We start from the raw sequence: 22,222 nt of genomic DNA, 5'->3' as shown, positions 1-22,222 counted from the left end.
AGTTAAGAATATTTACTTACCTGGGCTCCATGCTAGAATTGTATTAATTGTAGTTGGTAAAAAGAACATGGACTTACTTCTACAAGCAGTTCAATGTAATAACCTTGATCTTTAACATTTTTGTGTGGCAGAAAGCTGATTAAAGTATCAAACTCTATTAGTTAACCATGCCTGGATAGAAAGGTATACTGCTACAAACGCATTACGAATGCTTTAAAATGCATTTTCAAAATGCTGGTACATAGAATAATATGGATTACAGTATATTAGTGACTGGGAATGTTTTGGGATTATTAAACATATTTAAGTCACTGTATACTTTCTAAAAAATAAAGCTGTTTACTGGGGTTGCTTTCACATACCTGATAGGGGTGGACTATTAGGAAGCACTGCTGCCAATTCTTGCACAGATTCTGTACTGTCTTCATTAGGAAGTAGCGGTTTCCCAGGGTAAAACCCTATCTCCTGTTTAGTGTCTTCATCTTTCATACGAACCTTAACATAATTTAAAAGAAATATTATCATGTTTCAATTTTGTAACAAAACAGACAATTTTCTATTAGACATCCAATGATTTTTTTACATCTTCTATAATTTTTACCTATCTATTGGAAAATGTGAGATAAATTCTAATATAGCTCAAGGCTTGTAATATTATTATTAAGCTTCTAATAAAAGAAAAAGATAAAAAAAAAACCCTCTAAATTGTTTTCTGCTTTATGAAATTAGAATTTTAATGCATCTCGATAAGATACTTCTCCCAAAATGTAAAACACTGCTTTCAGCTAAACAAGACATGACTCTTCCAATGCTAAGTGAATTTTCCAGTCTGCTATAGTTTTCTGAAAAAAAAATAAAAAATAAACTAAACCAAAATGATAGGAAGTAAAAGACACAGTCTATAAAAATACAAATGTAAAAGTAAGACAATCTAGGTAAGATGTTTCTAGATTGTAAACTTGTTTTTTGAAACTTTGGATACAGCCAAAATGTTATGAAGATGTTAATTAAATCTAATTATAATAATAATACATCATAATAGATGGTACAGATGGTTACATTAAGAGCTGCTGGTGGCTGTGCTTCCGTCATCTACTGGGATTTAACACCGTGTGTAGTTACTGCTCATGGTTATACCTATGTCAGTCCAAACTGAGATCACATTGATATCAGTGAGAAATGAATACTATTGTTTTAAGAAAGCTGAAAACTGTCTAATATACCAATTCAAGCTGACACTGACCATAAATTCAAAGTTATGTCTGTGTTTCACAATACAGCAAATCTAGTCGTCAAATTATTTAATTATAAAATTAATAAAACTGTTAATATGCATGTATTAGAAAGCAAATGCATGCATTGGAGTCCATACATTACAGACTTCAGCATTAAAAAGGCTATGGTTTCCCACCTTGCTATTTTTAATAAGTTTCTCTTCCTGCCTCTTGCACTTAGAATATAATATATATACCAGTATGCATCTGCCTGCTTATTTTAATATCACTAAAGGGTGAGGTCAACCTACAAAGCCCGTACCATAATGTTTATGCTATATTTGTTAATATGTATCCCTCCTCCAAAGCAAAAAAGTGCTTGCAGGGAATACAATATATTTATCCCTCCTCCAAAGCAAAAAAGTGCTTGCAGGGAATACAATATATTTAAGTTCACCTATTTGTGTCCATTGCGGTTTCAAATGGCAATATACCTCTAGGTATAAATTAAGACTGATATTTTTTAGTGCATAAACAGAAATTATTTTTGAGCACCAGCTGGTGGCCATCAAACACTGCACACAAGCACATTACAAGAAAATTACTAATCACTCTCTTTGAATGGCAACTTTAGTACATATTGTATGCAAACTGCAGGTTTTCTTTTCAGTTCCAGGATATTGAAATAAATATGAGAAAATATATAAAATGGTGTATATATGAATGTACCCGTCCAATACCATGTATTCCATATCAATATATTTGGAGTAATATATAAAAAGTCTTTTGCATGGACTTCAATGTATTTTAATGCATGGATATTTGAGCAAAAGCTCTAGTTCCATACATTAGAAAAAAAGACGTTGTTCAGTTCTCCCCTGGCTACCTTTGCTGAAACCAGGAAGCATAAGTACGGACAGGCACAGTAGCAATCCCTTTGACGTTTTTGAAGCAGCTGCTAAACACATGTATGCCAGAGGAACAATCACTTTTGGACAAGAAGCATGTGACTTATTGCTGCTACTCCCATTGTTTGCCAAGATAAGATCAGAACCCAAAGGATTGGAATGGGATTCTGAAAAGTATGTAAAACAGGAATACTGAAGTATGGTTCCTGCTTTCAGTATAAACAGCTAGGGAATGAGTTAAACGAGACAGAAGTCTCATTTTGTAACTCCGGTCTGCATGCACCAGTTTTTATACAGTAAAATGCACTGCATGGAGTACATGCGGAATCCATTTTTCTTTAGAAGGTTTAATAATACAGGACACTGGTTGAATTTAAGTTAAAGTAAGAGATCCTTTCAACTTTCATAAATGATCCTAAGGAGGAACAACCACATGAATTAGGAGTTTAATCAGGTTCATGCTAGCTATAGGCAATAAGTACATACAGACTGTGTGTGTACACTATGTACTGTCACCGGGTGTTACATTAATTCACAAGCTGTCCATTCACACCAGTGGTCACTTCTTCAAAAGTTATACCTTAATTTTGTAGGTCACAAACTGGAACAAGCCCTTTGTTGGAAGGCATGGCTTAACTTTATCCTTGTAAAAAGAGAGGTTCAGGAACTCAGCTGCCTCACACAATGGCTTGGAATTATGCTACTGTAACAGTAATGGCCATATGTACCATACCCCAAACTATGATCAAAAACTGAAGAAAGTACAATGGGCCTCTCATTAACTCATGTTTTAACCAAAGTCCACAGGGGTTCTGATGATTTTGGAAATCTATAATGTATCATCCATGCATATGGTCCTTTGTAGATATCATCACCTACAGGAGTGCTTTGTTGCTTTACTTATCCTGCCTACATAATTACATTTTTAAACACATCTAAAACTATTTTAAAAGTTGTGTTAATAAATCCCGTGGGCATACTGTATGCCTTAACACTTGCTAATGTTATTGTCAATTCTGTATATTGTCAAATGTAATTTATGAAAAATTTTTATTGTACAGTACATGCGTATCAAAGCATTATAAGATGTCCCATAATTAAGGTTATTTTCTAGTTGACATTGTGAAGGCAAAGATCATTGTCCTTCAGCATATATTAATATATTGTTCAGTAACTCAGGATCATTGAGATTCCCTGCACAATCTTTACATTAGTCATAATCAGTTAACATAAGATGTACCTTCTGTAGCTGCAGTTTGGTCTCATACGTCAGATCCATAGATAGGAACGAGACCTTTATTATCGACCCAATGTTTCCAACATCCACCTGCCAGGAGTGATCACACGACAAATCGTTTTATAATTCAAAATTATTTACAGATTTCGAAGCCAATGAATTCAGTTGTGTATCTTAAATTTGTAAAATCAAATGCAGCAGGATAATACATTATGCAAACACAAAGGATTTATGTAAAATAAAACTTTAATGTTCTACTTAAAAATCTAAAAAAACCTAATACCTACCAGAAAGGGACTGTAGTCTAGGTTTTTTAATTTCAATAACGATGATTTCCCTGTTCTTCCGAATACAACAAAAGAAATGTCTACGTTTTCACCCTCTGGTTGTGTACCAAGAACTTGCATGATCCACTTTCCTTTTGTTGAAGCATTGAAATGTTTTATAGTGTAGGGTTCCACAGTTAGCTCTGAGCCAAGAAAACAAATAATTAATTTGAATAGAATGCAATTAAGTACTTGCAAAACTGATGTGTTTGCAACATTTGTTAAAATGCCCCAAAATGTGTTAATGAAACACACTGCATATAAATAATTTAACTTTGTGTGGGTAAAACTGTTGTTCATAAAATATGGATAAAACCACTTTTCACATCTAGTCTTAACATATATAGGAACTCTCTGACTTTAACCTGGAGTCTCTGGGTGAACGACTTAAAGCTCTGGGTGGTCTGCAGTGGGAAGTTCCCAGGTATACTACTCTACCCATTTTTCTTCTTGCAGTACAACCTCTTCTTTGGACCTTATGTTCTTTCTTTGGTATAGCTTTACGCTTGTATATAAATATCCTCACTAGCTAACTAGTCCCAAAGGTAGACCATCGTAAATATTCAAAACCTTCTAGCAAAGAAATACAACTCTTACTGGAATTGACAGATTTTTCATTCAAAGTGCTTTTGTTAAATAATCTTTGGGCTACAAGCCGTCATTGCAAAATTTAAAGCAAAACATACAAAAAAAAGAGTTCAATCTCTCTTTCTTATAACCTTTTCACTTTTGCTTATAACCACTAGCAGTAATAGCCCAAAATTGAATAGGTATATTTAAATATGATTCTGTTTACAAACTGTTTTACATTTTTTTGAAACACTAGAGTTATGACCCATGTTTTGATTGTACCTTCTGACAAAGAGACACTTTTGTTCTAGGAGGTATGGTTCAGGGTTTTAGGAGCAGATGGAACACTAGGTAGACTATTTAGGTGACTTAGAGGTTTTCTAATTTAGATCAAGTAAGGTTGCTCTGAAGACGAATAAGCGCAAGGGCACCATGACTAAGCTAGACAGCGACCATGAGGTGTTAAGTTATTAGTTGCAGGGGGGTGAGGTCCAAGTGAGCTAGCTTGAGGGATGTAACAGGAGAGAGAGAGCTGGCCAGAAGCAAGTGTGAGGCTAGTGAAATGGTAATTGGGCCCTCTGAGCTGGTGACCTGCGGCTTGGGTGTCTGACCTAGTTTGAAGGGTACGAACACCTGGGAGTGCTGAACCATTTTTTCCTTTTTAACTAGTTTGAAGGGTAGACTGGGTGATCTCCATGCAGGTGGAGTTTCCATAGCCGGGTGTCCCTAAGTAGATTTAGATAATTATCCAAATTATGTTATTTCATGTATCCACTCACTGTGGTTTGTACGCAAGTTCATTGTTGTTCAACAATTGGTAATAGAAACGGTGGCCCATCTCTATCCAAACTTGGCCTCTTTGGTTTGTATAAGAAAAGGAGGTAGCCATGTCATTTTAAACAGTATAAATGTCTTTTACTTGTACTAATAACCTGTAAAGAAACCCCTGGAGATGTATAGGCAGAAGGAATTACATGACCCAGCCATGCACTCAGGAAAGAACTGGGGGAAGATTTGGGTTCAAACATCGGTCAGCTACTCAGTATCATCTGGGTGGGATTTATTTTGGAGGGAAAATATACTGTATAAATTTATGCGAAAATAACCATATTTATTATTTCAACTGATATACAGAGGAGAGAAGATTCCCGCCCTCCCTCCCCGAGTCTAGGAGTTCAGCGGAGGAATGCTGCATTGGATTGCGTTGGGATCTGGCGGAGTGATCCAGAGGTTTTTAGACCTTGATCTAGTTTGTGGTATGGGCATACATTCATGTTGTAGGTTAGATGATAGATGTTAGAGTGATGCCCATACAGGTTTTTCTACATTCAAGGTGTTTATTGCCCCGACCCATCGTGTCCTGAGTTTTACAACGACCGGTGGTATCTGGCGGGGCAGGTATCGTCAATAGGACCATTAAGTTATGGTCGGTTCAGTTTTAAATTCAGAATTTTAAGACGTGTACATTTCTTTAATACTGTTAAATTTGGAGTAATAAACAATGTCCCGGCATTTAGTAAATAATAAATGCCATTTAGTAAATAAATGCCGGGGCCAATTCTAAATCCAATGTGCCTCTGTGTAATTTTTTCGGTGTTTGAACAGTTAATACACAGTGTCGTAATGATAATGTGAAGTGCATGGGTCAAGACATTTAGTGCTGTTTAAAATAAAAATTTTGGCTTTAGTAAAGTCAAAGTGTTGACTTTAGAATGACTAAGGAATTTTGGTCTGAAAGAGAGACTGCTCTTGCAAAAGAGAGACAATTAGGATCTGCTACCCCCCCCCCCAAAAAAAAGTTTTAATTGTGCATTCTTACCTTTCAACATAATTATAGATTCTGTTAATCCTTTTTCATTGTCACAGGTGATCCAGTCATTATGGATAAATGTGTAGTTAGTGAAAGAGAATTCCAGATCTTTAACAATAATCTTCTCCAGAAACCATTGATCTGTGTGAATATGCCAAAAATGTAGTGAAAAAAAATAATCTGAAACCTATACAGATTTGCTTTTTAGATCATACGGTTTAATACTCCAAGGAAGAGGAGTATTAAACCATAAGCTCCATTTTGTAGAAAGGTATTTTTCCTGTACATAGAATTCAGGCTTTTCTATTTAATGTTGTAAATCCTGTTTTCTCAAACTTAGCTTTCTATTATTACACATCAATATTAGTACTACTACTAATCATAATGTTATATATCAAAGACTTGTTATTGTACATCAATGTACCGGAAGTGTGACCCAGCACATGTACAGTATCATGTGCTGGGTCACACTTCCGGTACATTGATGTACAATAACAAGTCTTTGATATATAACATTATGATTAGTAGTAGTACTAATATTGATGTGTAATAATAGAAAGCTAAGTTAGAGAAAACAGGATTTACAACATTAAATAGAAAAGCCTGAATTCTATGTACAGGAAAAATACCTTTCTACAAAATGGAGCTTATGGTTTAATACTCCTCTTCCTTGGTTAAATAACATTTATGAAGCACAGCTTTTTTAAAGTCAATATACTCACAAATATATTGATATGACGTATAGTGGAAAATAAATTAAAGTGGCATGTTGGCGCATTCTGCAGGTGATAATGAAAAGTCTGAAAGATTAACATTAAAAAGTTTTTGGCTTTCCTGTTTGAGATTGTGATTCGTAACTCAGATAAAGCAGGCTCTATAGTTGTACAAAACAGGCAATACTATCTGGAAGAGGCGTGGAGGCAGCTGGATGATGTTCTGATTTCTGAGAGATTTAAAGGAAAGTAACTTGCAAGATTTAAAGCTGAATTGAAGCATCTAACTGATGATGGATTGGAAGCAGGTGTTTTTGATTAAGAAAAAAGTAGCAGAATTTTTAATGGTAGAACATCCAATCAACCCTATTTTTTACAATCTGCTCAAGGTCCACCAGGCGGACCAATTGTATCTGGGACAGATTCCTTGGGAAGCTAAATTACAGCTGTGGAAGGCTCATATTTGTGACCCATACAGACATCTTTAAGGGGCTTAACATTAGTAAATGGAAAGGATATTGAAAGCAAAGTGGTAACAATATGGTAAAATATAGAGATGTGTGGTGATCACACTCATCGCCCAATTCTGTGCCCCTATGGATTTTTCTGCCTAGGCCACAATACACCATACACCAAAAGCTCATTATAAATTACACTTTACCTTCTTCTTGAATGCTATACCTTACAAATGGAATACCTGAATTTACTACATTGATTACCTTTTTGTGGGTTGAAAAATGTAACCACAATCCTTTGCAGCTTCCCTAGGTGCACAGCTTTGATTTTAAAAACATCCACCTGGAATATAAACAAAACAATAAGAGTAATTGGTACTATGATTCCTAGCGATAAATGGAGAACCTTTCAGATTATGAAAGGAAGATGCAGATCTATTATAGTATGACATCATAGCATATTTTTTTTTCAGCAAAGAAATTAGCGTATATTTCCCTTGGTTTTCTGCAGTGAAATTCATTACCTATACAATATTTACACCTCTATTTTTTGGCATAGGGTATTTAAAATACTAGTGTATTCCAATATATATAAATATATTATTATTTTTGTTTTATTGGAGCATTTACCTTCTTCTATATAATTATTTTCCATTATCTTTGCAGTAAGCTTTTAAATCTTCAACTTACTTCCAATGAAACCTCTGCATATCTTATGTGAGTTGTATATAATTGCTTAACTTTATTCCTGTAGAACTTTCTGAGTCTCTGACCTTCCATTTAACAAGACCTACTTTAGAACTTTAGAAGTGGGTATGTGTGAAAGGTTGAACTTGATGGACCAAAGTCTTTTTTCAATACTATACAATACTATTTGGGTTGTGGTGTCAATATCTCACTCTGTAGCAAATGAGACAATAAACAGAACCAGTTAGAACTATTACGACACATGCATGCTCAGATAAGCTGTTAGGGGCAAGGATGGCACAGGCAGACTGTCTGGGGACACTGAAAAGCTATTTGGGGACACAGACACGCTGTTGGGAACCAAGATGACACAGGTAAACTGTTAAGGGACAAAGATGGGACAGACAGGCTGTTTGGAGGCACTGACAAGCTGTTTGGTGGCAAAGATGGTGCAGACAAGCTGTTTGGGGTCCCCGGGAAGCTGTTTGGGGGAATGACGGCACAGTGGAAACTGTTTGGGGCACACATGGCTCAGTCAAGCTCTTTTGGGACAAAGATGGAACAGACAAGCTGTTTGGGGCAAAATGGCACATGCAAGCTGTTTGGGGACAAAGATGGCAGTGATAAGCTGTTTGGGAGCAAAGGTGTCAATGTGGGACAAGTTGTTTGGTTAAGTTGGGGGGCCATGGGGCACACATAGTGTAGATCAGCCGCTTGAGAGCTGCCCTGTAGTACAGTGTGGGCTACTTGGATTCTTATGCATTATGCAAGCTATGACTTAGCCTTGTCATTTTTTGCAAGTAAATTATATCACTTCATAAACTGATTGTATTTTAATGTATTCATATGGGAATGAGAACAGTTTTCAAACAGTTGAAATGTAAAAAGCCTACCTTAAAACATTTAAGCAAAGGAATTGTACCTGCCTTGTGTAGGTTTAAAGAGCAAAATATAGAAAGCTATTGTTAAGAAAGCATTTATTTAACAACATTTGTCAACATTACAGCTGGAACATTTTATCATGAGCACTGGCTATTTTGTAAGTATTTATTATTTGTTTTTTTTTCTCCTTTTTGTTCAATATGGAATTAGCATAGAACATAAAAGAGAAAAGCATGATTTTCTGTGGTATGTAGGATACATGGGTTATATGCAGGGATCCAGAGCACATAAACCTCAGCCATGTGGAATTTGCAAAAATAATCCAGAAAGGCAGGACCTTTTAGAAGGCAAAGTTGTTCATCACTTTCCTATCTTAAAGGTTCTAAGAACAGATGGTGCTAAGCAAAATAGCACAAACTTCGGATTCACATAAATTTCATACGATGGGTCATTTAATTTATCCCCATGAATGCTCTCTCTAGGGACAGATTCCCAAACTGACTGGTTGCTCTACTGCCATAATTGGTAACTCTCTGGGTCTTACCTGGAGTCTTTGGGTAAAATCATGTACCTCTTGATCTTTCTTTCTTTCTATTGGTGTGTGGTCATGCTTCTTCTCTGCCCACATTCTATATACTCCCTTCCTGCGTCCTCTGTTCCCCAGCCAGTTATCTCTGTGGCTAGCAATGCTCTTAAGTAAAACCATTTTCTCAGAAGAGGAATAGCTCCTTGTAGACTGCCCCAGAATACTGCCAATTGTGTATTTTGAAAACCAAAACCTGAGACTTCCAGATATGATCCTGGCTTAAGTTCTTAAAGAATGGGTATACAAAATGTGTATAGCAAAGTATGGTGGTCTAAATGCTTTTGGACTGTGAAAAATGCCATTCCTTCCCACTAGATTCAACCAAAAAAGGCTGCATACAAATCTAATAGAGAGAACAGATGCAATATGTGCTATTGATAGAAACTTATCAGGTTCTTTAGACTATATATTAAATCTCCAAATTAATTGGGGTAAAGAAACAAATAACAAAAATGTGCCCTTAATCCAAAAGGATTTCTATCAGTGCAACCCAGGGGCAAAAAATACTTTTTATCAATGCCAGTCCTCCCTCAAATCAAGGCATAAGAGCCACTGATATCAGTATCAATAATTTTAATCTCAACATCAAATCAATAATAGAAACATAAACATACAAAATAACATAAGACTAACTGTAAAATGTCGTGTGTATAATGGGTGTCAGCACCATATGTGAATCTAGAAAGGGTAGACTTTAATTGTAAAGCAACAACCCCATGTTCTCAATGCCTCATAAAAGTAGTGTTCTTGGAGCAAGTGTTTGTAATCAGACAAATGGTAGTGTAGGCGATAAAGATATTTATTTTATGCTGAGCAGGTTGTGTTTTGGCAGTTCTATCATGTTCTTTTGTTGAGAAAATCCATTCTTAACATGCTTTCTTAAAGGAACATTGAAAGTTAAAATCCAAGTTTCATGGAAATGCATTTGAAAAAACTTTACGTAACTGCCAAGAATTGGGAAAAAAATATGTTTTTCATCAGGCCGAGCATTAAGGAAATGCTTGTTAATCCCTTACACTGTTAGCCTTGGTTTTCCCAGCTTGTGAGTTTTATAGAGACACAAATACAGATATAAAATCACCTCCAGAGGTCCAACAACCTAGTGTCATATACCATCTCAGAATGAGTGAATGACAAATCACTAAACTAAATAAAGTGAGGGTACTTGTCTTAAAAAGTTTGCTCATACAGGATAAAAAAGGAAAGTAAGAGAGCATTCCACGTCTCACGACCTGAACCTCAGCACTTAGTGCAAACGTGGAGCTTCAATATCTAAAGGGAGTATGTAATGTACATCTACAAAAGAGTCTTCGAGTGAGGGGGGTTTCTGTTGAATCAAGTAGACTGACAGGGATGGAAGTCCTATGCCCTGGGAACCATTAGTTATTTTTTACATTTATTTTGTACGTAACATACCAGACCTGCATTAAGACTCACAGTCTTCGTGACAAAATTGTACGTCATGAATGTGCAAAACACCCTGTTAAATGTTATTAAACAAAATATTTTTCACTACATTAAAATCTTTGTAGAGGACAGGCCTGAGGACAATTACAATTCAATGTATTAATTATCCTAGCAATACCACAAAATTCTAGGAGTACTGATACTGTCAATCTAAAACATTGTGAAAACCACAACAGATGTTAATTTGGAAACAAAATGGTTGTTTGAATGTATATGACTCCTTAAATTATTTACAAGCACTGTGGAACAGGCAAAGAGGCTGTGTTAGATTTGGTACCGGAAACTATTTGAGTCTTGGAGTCCACAAGAATTGGAATTATGTAAAAGATGTTCTGTTCAGCAGAACCTTGCATTAAACTTGTCAATAAGACTAAAGGAAAGAGGGAACCATTGTGGTCCTTTCAGTAGTAGAGCATATACCGCAGGAGAAGAAGGTAGCATTTAGGAACGATAAACAGACTCAGGAAGAAGATGAGAGCAAGCACAAAGCTAAGCTTAAAGAGATGAAGAAAGTCTGGGTGATCCCACTATGTGAAGCTTGGAGGAAAAAAAAGAGAGGAGATGTATTAGAAATGTTGAAATACATGAAGCGATGTCTGCTAGTGGGGTAGATAAGGAGGAATGGCCTCCTAGCCGTCATTGTAGAGGCTAATACAGTGAAGGAATTTTAATATGCATGGGATAAGAATATGGCCCTCCTGAATCTAAGATGATATCAATGACGGATTTAGCTTTGAGCTGCCTGGTAAGTGCATAACCAATATTGTGGTGCATCATCAATTTAATAGCATCTATCCAGAAAACACTATATTTGTTTATAGCAATAAATGTAAATATCACAAAATGATTCATCTACTGTTTTGTTACCTGCTCTTTGCTGTCATTTCTATGAGAGCCAGAGATATTTAAGAGTCGATTTCCAGTATCTCCATTTTCACCTTCTATGCAAATGTAAACTGTGCCATTTATACCTGTGTTCTTCGTGTCTCTAGTGTGCAGATGAATGGCATATTCTACCACTGAAAGAAAAAGCAGAATCATCTGTTGTTTAGGTAATAAACAAATGTGATACCTTGTGCCTAGCCACCAACTGGGCTTCCTTAAATGTATCTAGTCTTCACTGGGGAGGGAGCGGACATTTTTGCGTCTTCCAAATCTCTGTAGTTTGCTCCCTTATATTTTTTGTGTGATTCACACATCATCGCAAATTACTTCATATACTATAGAGTGATGAATCAGAGGACAGCAGTGGAGCAAATGTAATTGGTTTGTGTCATAAGACAGAATGGATATCTGCTCTCTGGTCAAATACGTATCACTCAGGCAACAAATTGGCAGGTCTTAAATTTTGTCACCCAAAAATTACTGCTGTTGATTGTGTCTTTTTAACAATCATTGGATATGGAAAAAACAACTTAAAAATATATGTTACCAGGGAGAGGATCTTTTTTGGGATACATTGCAGGAATTTCTATGCAGTTTTCGTCGTTGGGCTTCAACCTGCAATCAGCCATCAACCACATTTCCTGATTAGTAACAGAGTGCTTCATATGGATCGAAGTCAAATGCCAAGCCTTCTTTAACTTAATATCTGACCATGAAACACGTATCTTGTAAAGAGAACCCACATTTTTAAGTTCTTCCTAAAAGAATGAAATGGAGTAAAAAGAAAATTAAAATTCTTCCAAGGTACTATGATCGGTGGCGTAACTACATGGGTCACAGTGGTTGCAACTGTGATGGAGCCTGCCTCTCTAGATGGCCCAGGCAACCACTTGTTCCTGCCTCTCTCCATACCACTTCAAAATAGTTCAGAGAGGGCCTGGTCCCGGTCAGAAGGGCCCTCTCTAATCAATTTTGAACCGACACGGAGAGAGAGACAGGAATGCAACAGGGTTATCTCACGTGACCCTGCGGTGAAACCGCTAGCAGCACACTGAAGTCCGAAATCTACAGGAGAGGAAAGGAGATGTGGGCAGGAGTATGTATGCTTGTACGCATGTAAGCATGCAGGTATATGTATAAGTGTGTGTGAGCATGCATGTCTATGTATCAGTGTATGTGAGTATGAATGTGTAAGTATGATTAGTACGATTAGATGCACTTCGTCTAATGCCATTATGACATATTATATCTTTACAGGTGGGTCAAAAGAGCTCTGCTGTGCCAGGCATACCATGCTCTGTCCATGTGCAAACATTAGAAAAGTGAGTCTTGTGTCACCATGAAAATAAGGAAGCAGAATTGATTGACATAAATAATGCTTACATTTCAATATTGGACACATACCGGTACTTTTAATTTTGATTCAATAAGCAAAACATTTTACCTGTGTATTTCTTTAAAATTATGGTTTATGAAGGGCAAGAAACTACTCTGACATGCCTGGAGCCTTAGCATTCAGTATGTACACAATATAAATATACTTAATATATTCAGAGACAAAAAGCTGCTAAAGTAAAGGTTGGTATTCGTATGTTTACTGCAAATGTATGTATGGCCACTAAAACAACTCCAAGGCTATAATTAATGCACATAATGTAGCTAGGCACATCTGTTAGCTGTCAGCTAGAAGTTATAAACTCCCATGGTACAGACACAGGGGACAGACACCGCCAAAACAGGGTGAGGAGAGATGAGGCTATTTCATTGGTTCAGTAAGTTGACTTGAAAGTACTTCGCCCTAATTCTCTACTACCGAATAAGCATTTTTTAAATAATTATTCACATTCACCATAGTTTTCACTTTGTCAGTTCTGCATTTGGCAAGAACAAATGCTATTAAGGACTGCAACATTTTGTACAAAACATTTTGCACTCCTGGGCAATGATGCAACATACCAGGTCTCACCCCAAAAGAAAACATAAAAGTGGGTGCACTCAAAACAATCAGAAAAAGAAGAAAAATAAGGATTAGCAATTAAATTGATGGATGTTATTGTAATGTTATATTAGGATATAGTGTATAAGGTAATCACATAGGATATATATTTCATTAGGTGATTAATAGTAAACTTGAATCTACCAAATTAAATATAGAAATGCCGTGACGGAGCCCCTTCCCTGCAGCTCTACAGAAGGACAGATGGACAGAGGTAAAGGATGTTCCCGGGTGAAGAGGGTCCGAGGTGCTGTAACACTCTTTCACACTCTCGTTCACTCTCTCATGCTCTCTAAATGTTTCTCAGCCGACCACTTCTGCTTCGGCATCTACTTCTTCATCTTTTATCTTCTCCCTTCTATTTTTAATCTTCTATCTTCATCTGCATCTCCACGAACATAACCAACCAGAAACTTCCACCAAAATGGCGGAGCTTGCGGGGATGTAATCTCCTTGATTCTCCGGTCTGGGGAGAGGACGTCTCTGAAAGCGCTGTTTTTTTGTGGTGACGTCCACTCCCCTGATTGAAAGATCTTGGAGACAGCGTCACCGGACGTACCACCATATTGCATTAAGTTAAAGTTAGGGCAAAATGATGACACTTTCGGTGATGTCCTCTCCCCCAACTGTAGTACCGGGGAAAGGACATTACTGCAAGCGCCGCCATTTTGGCAGAAGTTCCTGACAGGTTATGTCTGCGGATATGCAGATGAAGATAGAAAATTAAAGGTAGCAGATTGAAGAGTGAACATGTCTAGTGCCTACAGTGTTATATGTGAAAAAAATCTCATCCACCTCCAAAACAGTGAGAACACCATAAATCTAAAATAGTGACAATGTCCATAATCCCATCTAGTGCACAGTGTGATTTCTCACAAAAGGCAAAGCTAACTGGATGTCATCCCAGTCCATAAAAATGCAATATAATACAGTGGTCTCTCCTTCATTGATATAAAGGCAGCAATATCATTAGAATTTAAATGACAAAAATCCACACCATGGTCCTGATACTGGATGCCCCCAACACAATTAAGTCCGATGCTGAACAAACTGCCTCTCCAGTAGGATCTCTGGTTCAATTTTAACTTGTCTCGCTGAGATTGGAAAGACTCTTTGGGATTTATTATAAGACACAGGTAAGAGTTTAAATACCTTCATCTGTATTATGTTTCCAACAATTTTTGCTTCTACTTCTTCTTTGCCTTTGTCCCCGTAAAAGACAATGTCAAAGTTGGCGAGGATTTCTGATCTGTCATATTCAGAACCAGTGATATCAATTATCCATAAGCCCCCTGACTGGGCAATTGGGTTAGGATTTGTAGATAATCTCCTGCCTTAAAATCAAGAAAGTGGCAAAAGATGAAATATAGGACAGAACAGGAAAAAAATCTAAGGGTATTTATCTGTCATATTACAGGTTAAGGCGGCTTGAACTAATAGGTAACCACGGCAATAGTTTTGTAAAATTGCACTGAACAAAGCAATTTTTATTTGCTTGGAGAAAAATATTAACTTTAGCAAAACTTTTCCTTGTGTAGTTTCTGTCAGGTAGTTTGAATACTTTCACCTATGATATCATACTGCATACATTTTATATAAGAAGACTGCATCCACACCCCTGTTCCTTAGTTGTAATTGCCCCCCTTCATGGGTAGTTGCAGAAAGATAATAAAATACTTTATTTATTGCATTCCTTACATTGTTGCTGAGATAGAAACAATGCATCAGGTATAGAAAAGTATAGACCGCTTGAGTACAAACTCAAAGATGGAAGTACAAATTTAGAGTCCAGCTAAGTAGACTAGTAATATAAGATATATCCGGAAGACAAGAGGGTGCGAATCAGTCCTGACCAAAACACAAAGCAAAGAAAGCAAATAAAAGAATCGGATAAGAAAAGGATAATGTCAGAATTTAAACACTCTTCTAAGTCCATGTTAGCCTACATATCCTGTTGGATATATATATATATATATATATATATATATATATATATATATATATATATATTGTATGTGAAGTTACAAGTAGGATATAAATAGAAGCTTCAGTTAGCGCAGCCCAAGATGTTTAAATCAGAGCAGCCCTCCCCTGGCAAAGTTACCAGCCGTGGAATAAGTATCACCTGGAAAAATGGGGGGTCATTGAAAGATTAAAAAACATCTGAGATGCTGGAAAGCTGCATTGTGTTACAATGTTGCTTGTAGGACGTAGATAAGTAAAATGATTATAAGGCTCTCCTATATTTACACTGCATTTACAAGCGCCTTTCTGTCACCCTGTTCTAACATCAAGTAGAAAAGCAAAAGAAGCTTAGTGCGTATTAACAGATTCAAGTAATACCAATTGTGTAGAGTTTGCAGACCGTTTGGCACAACCCCAGATAGTTGTCTAGCCAGTTCCAAAATGGAAATATCCATTCAGTGCCAGAATCTTGCGACTCTTTTATCGTCACCATCTTCAGGTACATTCCTGCTCCATATCCTTCTCCATCATGTCCAAGAACCACTTTTTTAATTTGTCCCAAAGAAACAGCTTCCAAAAGGAAATAATCTATCTATATAACATATAAAAATACAGTTAATACAAAGTAAACACTTTATTGTGCCATTTAATTTTCTATGATTGGTTGCTACACAATCTTAAAATAATAATAATAATTAATACAATTTGTCTATTTATCTTAAGTATTGTATTTTTTAGATATATTTATTCCACACTAACTTAAAACGTCTGTTTCCGTTATCATGTGCCTTTGCATTATCACACTTCTCATACAGATATATGATAGATTTAACTTAATATAAAGTGGTGTATAAAACAGCTAATAGAGGAGAAAGTTAAACTTCCAAGTATTTATACATGAATATTGGGGAAATTCAACATTCTTCATAGCTGAATTTTTACCAGGAGTTATACCCTTTGCCAACACCTCGGACCAAAGGATGGAAAGCTTCTTGGCCCAAAATAATAGATTGCTAGATTGGTCATTCCACTGTTCCCAAATCTCCAAAAACATTACCTTTCCATTCTCCAGTTTTGGAAGAATTTTTAAGTGTGCTAACAAATACTTATTTTAACGCTGCTATGCAATAAACAATCAGCGTGTCTTACAAGTCCATCTGCAGGGAATCTGGTGCTTAATAATACATTTGAGGATGCTCATGTTATCTGCAATAAGCAGGCTTTTGTCTTTGCTTGACACTTTGTTTGCATTAGTATGAAAATGAATAAAGCTAATAATCATCAGTTGGGATAATAAAAAAAGAAAAGATTGTGGCTGATACCTTGCTTCGTGCAAATCCTTCTCCTGGTGGCAAAGAATGACGCAGTTTCCTCGCACCTGAGTCCCCTCGGTCTCCATAGACAGTGACATAAACATTAGCTGTGGTCTCTGCTCCCCAGTGATCACCAATATGAACAGAAACAATATACTCAATGACTGCAAAGAGATTAAAAGGATGGTTCAGAAAATTATAAAAATGTACGTGGTGATTTATATTTCATCTGTGTATGTGTTTAGAAGTGATACCCAATAAAACCTCACGTTGAACACCCTCCTATTAATATAAAACTCTCATGCCAAGATCTATTTTGTATATTAAACTATATCCCCAGAACCATCTATACACACGTTTACAAGTTGAACAGAGCTGGTGCTAACTTTTAGCATTTCGGAGGTCAGATTCTCAACATCCAATCAAGTATGGGGTATGGGGATTAGGCATGCATAATTCTATATATCCTAGAGTGGATTGAAGAAAAGTTGTGGATTGCAAAACGTCTCCAACCAGTATAAATTACCTCTCAGCACCAAGAAACTGAGTGGATAAAAGAAAAGCTAGCACTTGGTGTCTCTCGTCTAACTTGTTCTGGACCTGTAAATATCAATTGTTTTGATCCCAATTCATTTATTTTTTCTATTGTTTTATAATTTAATATTTTTGGTAAAATGATGGTTGTATGCAAACTGAAAGGCCCTGGATATTCTCCTGTCACTCAACCTTTGCCATGTCCATGTAACTATTTTAACATCCAAACCCAAACACTGATTCTTCAGTAAGGAACAATGTCAAATGCCTTACTGAAATCTAGATACTTTGACAAGATCTCCTTGCAGTAAATGTGTGCTGTTTGTGATCTTGTATGCCATTTACATCGAAATAGTCAACTATCGTTTCCTTTAACATGCTTTCCATTCCTCGCTCACTCTAACATTCTCTCATGCTCTCTCTTAATTTCTCCCTGCATTCTTTGCCGACCGCTTCCTTGTCCCTGTTTCCTTTCCTGCATCCCTGCTTCCTCTCTTGCATCTTCTTCTTCTTTCTTCTGTCTTTTTCTTTGTCCGCTTCTCCCTGTCTCTTCATTGTTTGTTCACGTTTGGGGATGGGGGAGAGGGTGTACCCGGAGCCTCTGCCCTTTTGTGCAAGTTCACTGGGAGGCCAGAATAATAAAGATGGATTCACAGAGAAAGAGAAACATTTATGAACCTCTCTTTCTCTATGAACTTATCATTATCATCCTCTATGAAGTTCTGTGTGAGTCCAAAACAGATTATTGAAAATGTAACTTTGCTACTAAATGCAAAAGAGAAAAATGTGCCCTGACCGCTGTTGTACCTATTGTAAAATATTTTTTCTTCACTTAACTATGCGGTATACCCAGTATAACTACAAGAAGAAAATTCATTTTTAGCAAGATTTTTAAGTACTTTTTCTTGAAAAAATATTAGTCCCAAACTTACCTGGTAATGGTTCCTGCTGATTATTCACTATAGGGAATTCCTTGATAACTTCCTCTCCTTCTGTGCCCACAGAAAGCCAGCAGTCACAATTAAAATATATTTCACTGTTACTTGTTGACTCTTCGACACGGACATGCCTTAAGTGCCATCCAGGTGAAATAGGCAAAGCAGAGAAGACAATTCGCATCTTGTATATGTCCCCAATATCCTTAAAGGACACCTACAAAACAAGCATACAGTGCAAAAAGGCACACATATTTATTATAAAGTATATCAAGCATAATTATGAAAAGTGTTCTCCTTTTCTGATACAGATATATACCATGATCTCAGGAAGTGACTGTAAAGATCATAAATTGTTGTTAGAGGCTTTTTGTTGCCATGCTAGGCTTAGTATGGAGTCTTTAAACAATAAAAGCTACAATATTCATATGGTTCAATATATATATATATATATATATATATTCAAAATACAAAAATACACTTGTGTGGTTTTGATTATATATTTATATTATATGTAGTGATGATATGTATAACGCATCACACAGGCAGTAGGCTCTAGCTCATCACACAGAAAATCAATAAAAGTATAATCAATAGATGCTATAAAGCTACTAAACAATTGATAACATTAAAAATTATATTACATCATTTGAACAATCAAACAAACAATGTGTGCACTCTGGGCAATGTAACATGTCTATAACATTTCTATTCATTGTAAAAATAAACCTAAGGCAACACTTTACAGGAGTTTCAATAACTTTCAGAAGACATAAGACTGCAAACTATGCCACTCGACTAATTTGGACTAATTTGGTAGTTATCATCAGCTTCATAATATAGACACAAATGACTCAATAAAGGGCAAAAGGCATTTATTTAGAGAAAAATCTAATAAGCAGATGCATTGCTAGGGGGGGAAACTAAGGGCACCACTTATGGAAGATTAAGAGTATATTATGATGTGTCAAAAAGCGAGCATGAATGCACAGTGTGTCATATGGAATCCAAGTAAATTGTGTATTTTTAAAACTTATCAAACCTGTCTTTTTTGGCAAGACAAATGGTGTAAGGGTCACCCGTTTAAATTTTTTTACTTATAGTACAGTATATCAGCAAAGCTCATGGTGATATAAATATGTTTATCAAGCACCTTGGTATTAGAACCTAAATCAATAAACATTACAAAATCAATCGTAGATGGAGGTTAGATGAGTCATTATTATATAAGGAAGAAATCTGGAAAAATCTGAGTAATCAAGCTAATCTATTTATGGAAAAAAACAACAATGGAGAAGTCTCCCATTTAACGCTCTGGAACACATTTAAGTGTTTTATGCGGGGATGTTTAATAAAAGCAAGCTCCATTATAAAAAATATACAGGGACAAAAATTTGTTGATCTATATATTAGAAATAATCCTAACACAACTCATACAAAAGAAATTAATTAAATAAGAACAGAAATAAACACAAAAACACAGGAGAGAATAAATAGGGGACTCTTAAGAAAACAAAATTGGTACTACGGTAATAACCGTGTGGGAAAATACTTAACAAATAAGTTAATGTATGATCAAAAAAAAAGTGTTATAAAAAAATAGTAGTAGGAAATGACACCTTTTTAAATCTATCACAAATAGCCAAATGCTTGGAAGACTATTATAAATCTCTTTACAATCTAGAAGGATCTCCTAAATCATTAAGTAAAATTAGGACCTACCTTAGCTCCCTTAAGCTACCGAAATTAAACGAAGAGGCTCTAGAAATATTAAATGCCCCAATTAATAAAGAGGAAATTCAGAAAGAAATTGAGAACTTAAAGAAAAAAAAAGCTCCAGGATGGCTATACGGCAGCGTTCTATTCAACATTTAAAGATATAATTGTTCCATTGCTATTTAATTCATTTAAAGAAATCATGGGGGGAAACAATTTTCCACCTGAGATGCTACAAGCCTCAATATGCCCGATATTAAAACCAAATAAAGACCCGAGCTTCGTTTCTAACTACAGGCCAATTTCATTGATTAATATCGATCTAAAGATATACTCAAAGATTTTGGCTGAAAGACTTAAGAAATATTTACCTGAAATAATCCACGGGCTTTATAAAAGATAGAACATTAACTGATAATACTTGCAAAAAAATAAACCTTATAGATCAGGGCAACTTAGAAATAATGTCCTAGCGCTTTATAAATCTCCTTCTGCTCAAATAACAGGACCCATGTTTACCTCAAATGGTTTTAGAATAAGCAATGGAACTAGACAAAGCTGCCCCTTAACCCCTTTACTATACGTTCTATCAATTGAACCATTAGCCCAAGCAATAAGAAACTCATCAGAGATAATAGGAATTAAAATGAAACAGAATGAATTTAAGATAACTTTATTCGGAGACGATATTATCCTGACACTACCTTAGCGTGAAAAATCGATAAAATATGTGTTAGAAGTGATTAAAGAATATGGTAATCTTTCGAATTACAAACTTAATATCAATAAAACTCAAATTATCTCAATTCACCAAACAGAGGAACAAGCTAGATTGATGAGATCGTATATCAATGTGGACTGGAAAAATAGTTCTCTAGATTATTTAGGCATTAAATTAAAATTTAACCTCAAAGAAATGATTAGAGAGAATTATTTAGTAGCAATAAATAAAATGAAAAAAAAAATTACAGCATTGGAAGGGACTCGAAATTTCGTGGCTGGGGAGATTAAACGCAATTAACGCCTATTACATTCCTAAAATATTATATATTTTAAGAGCAATCCCGATGAGAGTCCCCTATTCAATTCTCTCCCAAATACAAAAATTAATAACATCATTTATTTGGCAAAATAAGATCCCGAGAATTTATTTTAAAAATGTAATAAAGAGTACACAAACTGGAGGTCTTTCATTACCTAATATAAAAGATTTACATGAAATTTGTATGTTCACCCATTTTCTTCTATGGGATAAACCGAAAAATGATAATACTGCATGGTTTACTATCGAAAAAGAAAATATAAACCCTCTACATCTTTACGATATTGTATGGATAAATCATGATATAACGAAGAATATAAAAACCGACAATTCGGTGATTACAGATTTAATAATATCGGTAAATATTCATGAAAGTTAAGAAAGGTGTTCTATACTCTGCTCCAATTAAAGTACTAACAAATTATATAAAATATTTAAATTTAAATAAATTGAATCAATTAAATATAAGATACATAACAGATCTTTATGATTCTGAAACATTGTTATCTTGGCCTCTCATAAAAGAGAAATGGAAGCTGCCCAACACTGAAATATATAATTATATAAGACTTAAACATTTTCTTCAATTGGTAGGAACTACAAGATCCACATTGTTCGAAGCCCTTACGAAAAATTACTGCAGTTTTTCTGAAGTAATACTGCAGTTTTTTGGACATGAAAAAACTGCAATACTGCACTTTTACTGCAGTATTACTGCACATTTACTGCAGTTTTACTGCATTTGTACTTCACTGTACTGCAGTATTACTGCACATTTACCGCACTTTTTTTTTTTGTATTGCAAACCTGCAGTTGTACTTCAATGTACTGAAGCTTTATTGCATTTGTACTTCCGTACAAAAATAACTGCAGTAAAACTGCAGTACAGTGAAGTACAAATGCAGTAAAACTGCAGTAATACTGCAGTAAAAGTGCAGTATTGCAGTTTTTTCATGTCCAAAAAACTGCAGTATTACTTCA

At 35.6% G+C, this 22,222-nt stretch overlaps 1 protein-coding gene across 1 annotated transcript in view; it reads right to left on the bottom strand.

The window, feature by feature from the left end:
* The window catches only part of LOC149305406 (lipoxygenase homology domain-containing protein 1-like), a 113,809-nt gene that overhangs the window by 33,906 nt on the left and 57,681 nt on the right, over nucleotides 1-22,222 (bottom strand). Inside the window, exons 33-42 of the mRNA XM_089477494.1 lie at nucleotides 18,481-18,700; nucleotides 17,024-17,178; nucleotides 16,077-16,293; nucleotides 14,889-15,070; nucleotides 12,288-12,498; nucleotides 11,723-11,874; nucleotides 7,498-7,576; nucleotides 6,075-6,206; nucleotides 3,647-3,828; nucleotides 363-495 (exon numbers count right to left, since the gene is read on the bottom strand). Coding sequence (XP_089333620.1) covers nucleotides 363-495; nucleotides 3,647-3,828; nucleotides 6,075-6,206; nucleotides 7,498-7,576; nucleotides 11,723-11,874; nucleotides 12,288-12,498; nucleotides 14,889-15,070; nucleotides 16,077-16,293; nucleotides 17,024-17,178; nucleotides 18,481-18,700 — 1,663 coding nt within the window. The remainder of the gene's footprint in view (nucleotides 1-362; nucleotides 496-3,646; nucleotides 3,829-6,074; nucleotides 6,207-7,497; nucleotides 7,577-11,722; nucleotides 11,875-12,287; nucleotides 12,499-14,888; nucleotides 15,071-16,076; nucleotides 16,294-17,023; nucleotides 17,179-18,480; nucleotides 18,701-22,222) is intronic.

The sequence above is a fragment of the Sceloporus occidentalis genome, unplaced genomic scaffold, assembly GCF_023333645.1.
Source record: "Sceloporus occidentalis isolate IW3139 unplaced genomic scaffold, rSceOcc1.0.p SCAF_11, whole genome shotgun sequence".
Classification (NCBI taxonomy): domain Eukaryota; kingdom Metazoa; phylum Chordata; class Lepidosauria; order Squamata; family Phrynosomatidae; genus Sceloporus; species Sceloporus occidentalis.
This window is presented reverse-complemented; position numbering and strand designations above follow the sequence as displayed.